Source organism: Vicia villosa, linkage group LG3, assembly GCF_029867415.1.
Source record: "Vicia villosa cultivar HV-30 ecotype Madison, WI linkage group LG3, Vvil1.0, whole genome shotgun sequence".
Classification (NCBI taxonomy): domain Eukaryota; kingdom Viridiplantae; phylum Streptophyta; class Magnoliopsida; order Fabales; family Fabaceae; genus Vicia; species Vicia villosa.
In genome coordinates this window covers 135204625-135215060 of record NC_081182.1, presented here as the reverse complement: position 1 = coordinate 135215060, position 10436 = coordinate 135204625, and the positions used below count along the sequence as shown (strand labels likewise).

The 10436-nt window shown below is 37.4% G+C and overlaps 2 protein-coding genes across 2 annotated transcripts; both read left to right on the top strand.

Annotated features, from left to right (window-relative positions):
• The first annotated feature begins 4246 nt into the window (after positions 1 to 4246).
• On the top strand, positions 4247 to 5383 carry LOC131659009 (uncharacterized). Its single transcript, XM_058928254.1, has one exon. It carries the CDS (start codon positions 4247 to 4249, stop codon positions 5381 to 5383), a length of 1137 nt encoding a protein of 378 aa, XP_058784237.1.
• Positions 5384 to 8962: 3579 nt separating this feature from the next.
• LOC131659008 (uncharacterized) lies at positions 8963 to 10170 on the top strand. The gene is made up of 3 exons (XM_058928253.1): positions 8963 to 9191; positions 9276 to 9377; positions 9586 to 10170. The coding sequence occupies exons 1-3, from the start codon at positions 9036 to 9038 to the stop codon at positions 10168 to 10170; spliced, it is 843 nt and encodes a 280-aa protein (XP_058784236.1). The 5' UTR covers positions 8963 to 9035.
• The last annotated feature ends 266 nt before the right edge of the window (positions 10171 to 10436 follow it).

Below are 10436 nucleotides of genomic sequence, written 5' to 3'. Positions count from 1 at the left end.
GGATAGAAATGATTAAGTGGTGAGAAACAAATGGGCCCAAAATAAATTGGATCTCAAATATTTGCTATTCACGCCTCCATTTTATTTTAAATTAACCTATAAGGGAGTTTTATAAGAGAGCGAGTTTAATAATAGGTATATTAAACCCTATGGCTCCTAATTTTTAACGCCCTTAATAAATTGACAAATGCAAGTTATACCGGGTAAATTTTGGGGTATGACAGAAGCCACACCCCTTAACACCATCATTCCTCCTCATGCAAATATATCCACTTCTCAACCTCCTCCTCATCTCAACTACACCCTTGTAGACACTGCTGAGCTCTGCCCTTTTACACCTTCATCTCCTGAACCCTCTGATTCTGACTCTTCCACTCGCCTCATGAAACTATATCCCCATAAACCTAAACAAACTCCTGATGTTGTGGTTTTAGACTCAGATCATGAAGCTGAATCCTCTCAACCACCCTCTCAAACTCCCTCTTCTGAAACAAAATTTGTTCTGGGTAGAGTTTCCCAAGCTTATTCCCTATCTTACCCAGATAAGCCAATCTCTTCTCTCCATCTCCAAATACCTAACCCTCCTCCAAGAACATCACCTCCAAGACCTTATGTTGATACACTTTTTGAATTATTAACTCTTAAGGTCAGAACAGGTTTAGATGCTCTGAAGGTGGCACATGATTCCAAACTGGATCATGTTGTTGCTGGCAAGATCTAGAGAACCGTTGGTAGGGAGATTCAATCTGACTTTCTGAATCTTCAGAAAGAGTGTCTAGCTGCTGTTCCTGGTCCTTCTGGATTCCGTCTGGAGTATGATGATGGAAGATACTACCATCCCATCACCAGTTGGAAGCCTATTAAAGAGAAGAAGTTTGTGGATGTACTTGCAGAAGAAGTTTGTGGATGTACTTGCAGAAGAAGAGAATCCTCTAGCAATTATTGTATGGGAGCCACATCCATACAAGGTTCTGACTGGAGACTTTCAGTTCTTATTCAACTGGCTTAGGGAGCATCCTTCTAATAAAGCACCAAATATGGTATATCCAGAAGTTGAATACCCTCCAGAACATGTGACTCCGACACCTCCAGAAAACCTAGCTGCAATTCTTGAAGGCTTAGAACATCTTGCTACAGAAATTCCTGTTGAGGAAAATCAAGGAGATGTTCTTATAGTTGAATCTGAGGCTGCAAACAATATTGTTATGGACAACAGCTTTGATGCTACTTCTGCTGGTCCTTCTGTGTTGACAAACACTTTGAAGGAGCTCCAACAGAATCAAGCTACCTTGGCTCTTCATTTGGACAAGCAAGAGGATATAATTGCTGAGTTCAGATCTTTCATGAAGGATCAGAAGGAAACTACAAGGAAGCAAGTTAAAGACACTGCTGAGATTAAGAACCTTCTAGCTGTCTTAGCTTCTAGGTTGAGCCAGTCGTAGTCTGTCTTGCGTCTTAGTGGATTTTCTTGTTTTGTGCATCTGCTTTTGTACCCTTATCTTCTAATTAATTATCAATGAAAAATTATCTGTTCTTTCTTCACTCTGTGTGTTTTATTCATCTGAATCTTTATGCTTTTTGATGTTATGACAAAAAGGGGGAGAAATATGATAATTGAATTGGTTTATAATATCAGTTGCTGGGATTAAGTCTCAACATTTCCTAACATTATTTGCAAGTTTTCTGTCTTTGATAGTTTTTGCAGAAATGTGATATTCTGAAAAGCTCAAAGTGAGAAGCAAATACATGAGGAAAAGCAATTCTAAAGCTCCTGAAGATTTGAACCAAGGTGAGTGCTCTGAAGTTTCAAATCCAGAAGCAAGAAATGCTGAGATCAGAAGCAAGAAGAATGCTCTGATACAATCAAGTATGCTCTGATTCATTTGATTACAAAGAGAAATTCAAGCTTAGCAGCTGTCCAATGGAAGCTCTGAAGAGAAGCTCTGAATATTCGGAAGTTCTACTCTACGTGAAAGTCTCAACTGGAATAGAAAAATACTTAGGGAAGTCTTTTATTTATAAATTCTTCTAGTATTAACTTCAGGGGGAGATTGTTAATCTCAGGGGAAGACATATTCACACACTTTGATTATATGTTTATGCTATATCTGTGTAATTGTCTTTGTTCATATGATATTCTTTTGTCATCATCGAAAAGGGGGAGATTGTTAGAACAAGATTTGTTATCATCGAAAAGGGGGAGATTGTTAGAACAAGATTTGTTCTGATCAATATTATGTGTTTTAATGATAACATTATATATGAATTTTGTATAAGATAATGTGGTACTCTAATCCTTTGCATTTTCCATTTCAGGAAATATATAAAGAGTATGCACAAATCAGCGCTCAGAAGCAACTGACTCTGGAAGTTCTGGATGGCTTCATCAGAACATACTCTGGCAAGACATCAGAAGATGATCAAGCAGAATCAGAACATGAACTGAAAGCATCAGAAGAACGAAGTCAGAAGCAGAAGCACTGAACTTCTGAATGGTATCACGCTCGAGCTCTTCAAAGTTAGAAGACAAGAAGATGCTCTGCACCAAGCTGTTGACTCTGATATTCAAACATTGTTATACACAAAATCTGAGTCCAGAAGCAAGTACAAGATGAAAGGCTGAAACGTCTAATCTCTGAATGACAAAAGGAACGTTAGAAGCTACAAAAGGCAAAGTCAGTAAAAGCAGGAAAAACAAGGCTCGAGGTAGTTGACAAAAGTGTGAAACATTAAATGCAAAGCCGTACTATTCACGCAAAGCATTAAATGCTCCCAGCAGTCATTTCCTCCCAACGCCTATAAATAGAAGTTCTGATTAGAAGCAAAGAGAACACTTGTGCAAAAATAGTGAAACGCTGTCAAATTCAAATATCACGAACTTCATCTTCAACCTCACAAACTCTTGTAATATTTAGTGAGTGTTAAGCTTAGAATTTAAGAGAAATATCACAGTTTTGATTACAGCTTTATTAAAAGAAATCTATACTCTTGTAAACATTATTTTACATTGTTTGTAAAAGGTTCCTAGAGTGATCAAGTTGTGATCAGTAGACTCTAGAAGAATTTCTAGAGTGATCAAGTTGTGATCTGTATACTCTAGAAGACTTAGAAGTTTTCTAAGTGGATAACCTTTGAAATCATTTGGATTAGTGGATTAAATCCTCGGTTGAGGTAAATCACTCTAAGGGGGTGGACTGGAGTAGTTTCGTTAACAACGAACCAGGATAAAAATAATTGTGTTCATTGTTTTTATCTTACAAGTTTTTGAAGTCACACTTATTCAACCCCCCCTTTCCAAGTGTTTTTCTATCCTTCAATTGGCATCAAAGCGCCGGTTCTAGGTGCAAGCACTTAACCGTGTTAGATAAAAGATTCAGGGAGAAAAAACAAAGTCAATATGGTTGAAACAACTTCATCTACTCCTACACCTGAACAAAACAACAATGTTAATGGAAGCAATAGTTTCAATGGCTATAACAGACCACCAGTTTTTGTTGGTGAAAACTTTGAGTACTGGAAAGATAGACTCGAAAGTTACTTTCTTTGTCAAGATGGTGACTTATGGGATCTAGTGATGGATAGTTACACACATCTTGTAAATGCTCAAGGTGTCAAGGTGTCTAGACAAGCCATGAGTGATTCTCAAAAGAAAGACTTCAAGAATCATCACAAGTCTAGAACTATATTGTTGAGTGTTATTTCTCATGCTAAATATGAGAAAATAACAAACAGAGAAACTTCTCATGACATCTTTGAATCATTGAAGATGACTCATGAAGGTAATGCCCAAGTCAAGGAGACAAAGGCTCTTGCTTTAATCCAGAAGTATGAAGCTTTCAAGATGGAGGAAGATGAAAACATTGAAGCTATGTTTCCAAGATTCCAGAATCTGACAGCTGGATTAAGAGTGCTTGACAAGGGATATACAAAGGCTGATCATCAGGTCCCTGGGATATATGTCCCTTTACAAACCGTGATTCCTAATCCTCCCAAGAGCAAACATAATGATAACAATGTTCACACTGCTGGTAGTGACATTCACATGACTGAAGAGGAGAATAATGAAGAGGTTCAAGAAGATGTTGATAACACCAATGTCACTGAGGATGTCAATGACATCGGAAATTCTGAAGCTGATGATAGTCCATGGGAAGATGCTGGAACAGGTACAAATGTTGTGGATTTAGATGAGTAATCTGACAATGATTTGGTTGCTACTGTGAACCCTAGTGTAGCCGAAAGGCTCATGACTAGGAGAAAAGGCAAAGTTGTGATTCAGAATTCTCCTGTGAAGAAAGTTGATGTTAAAAGCCCTTCCAAAGACTCTGTTAAGAAGAAGAGTACCTCTAGAGGACCTATAAAGAGCAGAATTGTGGCTAAAAGTGTTGGTGTTGGTCCCTCAAAATCTTGGAGCAAGGTTGTTCCAAAGAAGAGGAAGGCAAGAGCTGTTGAAGAATCCGAGTCTGATGTTGAAGTGAATGTCCATGACATTCCATTAAAGAAGAAGCCAACAACTAGCAACCTTGCTGCCAGTGTACCTAAAGTTCCCATTGACAATGTATCCTTCCACTTTGGTGCAAATGCAAACAGGTGGAAATTTATGTATCAAAAGAGAATAGCCCTTGAGAGGGAATTGGCTCAAAATGCTCGTGACTGTAAGGACATAATGGACTTGATTGAGGCTGTTGGCCTAATAAAAACTGTTATCCATCTGAGTAAATGCTATGAAATGCTGGTAAAAGAGTTTATAGTGAACCTTTCTGAAGAGTGTACTAACAAAAGATCTAAGGAATTCAGAAAAGTGTTTGTAAAAGGAAAATGTGTTAACTTCTCTTCCACTATGATAAAAAACCTCTTGGGAAGGTCTGATGAAGCTCAACTTGAGCTTGAAGTCTCTGATAACAAGGTAAGCCAAGTAACCACTACAAATCAAGTCAGAAGCGGGCCTTTGAAAGGAAAATTGTCTACCAATAAACTAAGCATGAAGTATGCAATGCTACATAAGATTGGGGCTGCTAATTGGGTGCCAACAAATCACAAGTCTACTGTCTCAAGTGTCCTTAGAAGATTTATCTATGTTGTTGGTACAAAAGCAAAGTTTGACTATGGTACCTACATTTTTGAGCAGACCATGAAGCATGCTGGTAGCTACAATGTAAAAGGACCTATAACATTTACTTCTCTCATATGTGACATCATCTTAAACCAGCACCCTGGCATCTTGGTTGAAACTGATTCTATTTGCAAAAGGGAAAGTGCTCTGTCTTTCCATTATAAATTGTTTCAGCGAACGCATGTCCGAGACATTGTCAAGACATCGGGTGAGACATCCAAGAGTGGATCATCAGCCCGTAAGGCTGAAGTCATAGAAATATTGAAATAGACTTGCAAAGAGCCGAAGGCAAGGAAGATATCTCTTGAGAAGATGATTAGCACTCTAGAGAAGGATGGTAATGAGGATTTTGCAGGTGCTGCAGGGATAAAAGCACAAGATGAACAGGAAAAGGGAAGAGACTCTGAGGAAGAAGTTGAAGAAGGAAATACCAGTCCAGCTGATGGTTCAAATGAAGATAAAGAATGTGATGCAGACAACTCTGGTGGGTCTGAATCTGAAGAATAAAGACAACTGGTGGTGGTGATGTTTTTCTTGTTATTTTGGTTTTTTTATGGATTTAATTCTGGTTTGTACTTATTTGCATATTAAGGTTGCTTTGGATACTTTTCTGGCCAAACAGGGGAAGTAGTAATGTCACCCCAGAATAACAAGTGTGTGGGTGATCAATAATTCTGCTAATTTTGTGTTGGTCTGTTCGATTTGATTGTGTGTAGTACCGTAGTTTATTTTTGTTATACTTGACAGCTGCTCATGTGGTATGGTTGTAGTGGTAGTATAACCATGTTATGTGCTTTGATGTGTGTTGTAGAAGTAGCAGTAGTTGTGGTTTATGTGTGCATGCTGATGGTAGTAGCGGTGATTGCATGCTTGTGTGGTATGTTATACTGTATTAGCTCTGATTGTGTGTGGTTGTGTGTTTTCTGCTGCAAGTGTTTCTCTGATATGGTGTGACAGGATGTTTTAGCCAAAAATTTGCCAAAGGGGGGATTGTAGGTGTTTTCATGTTGGCTGCATTTGTGGTAAAACATACCTGAGTATTTAATGTCTTGACAAATGTCATGACATGCTTTATATTGTGTTATGCAGGTTGCATATGTTTAAGCTAATACAGATTTTGTTAGTGACTGTCATGACCGATGTCATGACATCCATGTTTGACAGCAGGAGCTGTTATATTTTAATATTATGTTTCCTGATTTCTCTCAATCTACAATTTAGGAAACATTTTTTTGTATGCTGAATATTTCTCCTAAAAGATTTCGTTAACAGCACACTCTGTAACAGCCTGATGACGTGTGAATTAGGTTAACTTGGTTAACCCTAATTTGTTTCTTGGAAATCTTGAGGCCCAAGAGCTGCATGTAAGAAGACTGCAATCCTAATTTGGAACGCAGAGAGATTTGTTAATTGTGAAGAACCGTAGTTTTGTGTCTGTGTGTTTAGTCTCTTGTACTCCAAGCAACTGTCTTTTGATGGTTGTATTGAATAGGTTGTTTTTGTATTTTGTCACTCAAAGCTTTTAAGCACGAGTGTGTGTCTCTTGATTGAAGCTTTTAAGCAAGATCAAGGTGTGTTTTTGAAGTATGTCTTCTCTCTTTTAATTAAAGTCTGTTTGTAATCACTACTGTGATTGACGGGGAGTGAGTGGAGATACTCAGGTCTAGGACTAGATTGAATTTGCATTGGGTAGGTCTTAAGTGAGGATTTGTAAACGGGGTAGTTAAGCTCTGAATTCTGCTTATATTTTATTCCCTCCCTGGCTTGGTAGCCCCCAGAGTAGGTATTGTTGTTTACCGAACTGGGTGAACAATTTTCTATATTCTTTACTGTTTATGCTTTTCTATTTTAAAGTATTATTTTGTGTTATTGTGGATGTCATAACATCCAGTACGACATCGCGTGTGAGTTACTAGAATTTTCACACTTTGCCATCTTCATTGTTGGCATTGGTAGATAAATATTTGTTCAGTGTTGGGGTAACATTGTTGGGTGAGACTTCTCTGTCATTGAAGTATAAACTTGTGGGAAAACCATGCTTGAAGTAGTATGAATCAACTAAATGCCTAGTTTTGCCACAAAAGGAGCAGACTTTAGAAATATTGGGGCTTTTGTTTGAAAGGAAGGTCTGTCACGTCCTTAGGTGAGTCTAGGGTAGGAGCGTTTGTAAGGAGATTGTTGAGATTGAGCCAAGACAACGCTTGTGGTTTCTAAAGATGAATGAGGGATGAGTTGACGTTTTTGTAGCAAGATGGACAAGAAAAATTTGGAAACATCAGGTATAGGCTCAATCATAAAAATCAGAGACTTGATGTTATTGAAGTTATCGTTTAAACCCTTCAAGAACCATATCACGTATTCCATATCACCTTGCTTCTTGATGGTTTCATGTGTGCCACAAGTGCATGTAGGTAAGCCTCTGAGTGTTTATAGATACTCCCATTGAGTCTTGAGTTCATTGAAGTATGAGGTAACAGATTTATCACTTTGACGTATGGAATGAATGTGTTGAAGAAGATCTGATAGTCGTAAATGATCAGGTTTGGAGAATATGATTTTGATTTTGTCCATAGTTGCGATGCATTTTCGACGTAGATTGTGCTTTGCGCAATATCAGGAGAAAGTGAAGCCGAGATCCATGCAAGAACGATGTTGATGCATCGTTCTCAACTGTCATATAAAGGATCTGTCTCCGTAGGATCCGTGATCGTTTCATCGATAAATTTGACTTTATTCTTGCTGAGGAGAGCGCGCTTCATGGATCTGCTCTATGATTCACAATTGTTCTCAGATAGTGGTGGTGTGACTAGAACAGTGCATGAATTCTCAGTTGGGTGTAAGTAATGAAGACTTGATTGATCAAGATAAGGGTTCTTGGTTGTGGAATTTGTTGGGTCAACCATGGAGGAAATGTTTGTAGAAACTCAAGAAAGAAGAAAGATAGGAGGAAGAAGGTGATGAACAGCGAAAAAGATTTTATTCACACTGCTGATACCATAATATAAAATAAGAATGAATGTATTATTGAGCCTGATTATTAGAACAAAAGAGCTTTCCATTCATTTCAGCATACTGGGGGACCTAGCTATCCATTCCAGCAGACTGGGGGACCTAGCTTTCCATTCCAGTAGACTGGGGGACCTAGCTATCCATTCCAGCAGACTGGGGGACCTAGTTATTCGTACCAGCAGAGTGCTGGACCTAGCTTTCCACCACAGGTCCCCCCAGGTTTCCAGCAGACAGGGGGATCTCGCACCACACATCCGACACAGGTGCCCCCATCCTTCCAGCAGACAGGGGGGTCACGTACCTCACCTACCACACATATACCTCCAGGCGGGGATGATCATCTGGAGGTAGATCAGGATGATATTGAGCAGGATGAGGATGATGTTTTCTTGGATGGCGATAATCTTCAGGGGGACGATAATCCGAATGAGATTCAAATCGTCGATGGCAGATATTATATTACGCCTGTCGGAAATAAGTAAGTATCTTATTTATAATTTTTTAATTAATATAAATTTTTTATTAATATAAATTTATATTTAACGCATGCTAATTCAAATTATTGTTGTTTAGTTTTACTCCAAGTCGGACAGCTGCAAAGTGTGTGAGCTATGTGATTCAGCAAATGTATAAAGATGCTTGGACGAGATTTGGAGAAGTTCCAAATAGGGATGATTGGTTTAAAAAATTTAAGGTATAATTAATTTGTTTTTGAATTATTATTTATTTAAAAAAAAATTATTATAATTTTCTAACTGTTTATCTTAATGTCAACAGGAAAAGTGCACATGGGATGTTTTGAGCGAGAAGGTTGTTAAAAAAGTCTTTTTTTACTAGAGCATCAAAAAGACTTTCTGACACCTTACGACGTGTTAGAAAGCGTTGGGAACGTGATAGTAGTTATCCCGCTTGGATGGGCAAAGACACTCTTGATAAACTTCTGGTCTATTGGGATTCACCTCAATTTAAAGCTAAGTCTGAAAGTGGCAAAAAAATGAGGGCATCTGAAAAAGGTGGGCACGTTAATGCTGGTGGAAGTATAAGCACCTACGAACATATGCGACGCATGGTAATTACTACCACTTATATATTGAAGTTATGTTTTGATTAATTATTATATATGTATTTAAATAAAGTTAATTTTATTATTTAGGAAAAGAGGTTGGGGAGAAAACCACTCATGGTTGAGTTAGTTAAGGAGACTCGGACGAAAAAGTCGGGAGAGTATGTTGATGAGCGTACACGGCAAGCTTTGGTAAGTTATTCAATTTACATTATGAATATTTTTTTTATTTTAATGACAACTTTGTGACGTGATTTTCATGTGGCAACTAAGAAGTTGTAGCATGATTTACATGTGGCAACTGAAGTTGTGGCATGAGAATCACGTGACAACTGATTTTTATTTTAGTTAAGTTAATTTAATTTAAGTTTTATATTTAATATTTTTATTGTATGTGTAGGAGGATTATCAAGAATTGCTTGTACAATTTTTGGTCGCTAATCCCAAATATACTCCTAGAGAAGGAGAGCCGCTTCATCCAGATGTTGATTTTCATATTTGGAATGAAGTCATTGGCGGAAAAGGTTCTAATGGATGTTTTTTTGGTGGTGGAAGTATGGCGGGATGCTTGAGAAGTGGTGATAGAAATTTATTTGAAAGAGTTAGAGATGGGGAAGGATCGTCACGCCCAACACAATTGTCCCCGAAAATGATGGAAACAATAAGACAATTGGCGGTAAGTGAGGCGAGACGCGAGTCAGAGCAACGTGAGACGGTGTTAAAAACCCAATTAGAGGAGCAACAACGGCAAATAGAGGCAATGACGAAGAAGCAAGCGGAGATGGAGGGGCAACAAAGACAAACAGAGATAATGGCCAAGAGGCAAGCGGAGATGGAGGAGCAAATGCGGCTATTTATGCAATTTCATGGAAGCGGTAATCAAATGTTTGGTGGAAATGTTGGCGTTGGTGGTGCCTCGACAAATCAACAAGATAATGATGAAGATTTAAACCTTGATGATTTTCCCGATCCAGGAGATACTTAATTATTATGTAATATTAATTATATTTTAGTTTTAGTTTTAATTTTAATTTTAATGTATGAAACATATTAAATTTTAATTGATGTATGATAAATTTTAATTTATATTTTGTTTATTACTTATATTTTAAATTTTATTATATTATTCAATAAATATATTTTATTAATATTAATATTCAAATTATTTATTAATTATATTTTATATTTTATTATATTAATTATAATTCATTATTAATAATAAAACCTTTTTTAATAACAATAATTAAATTT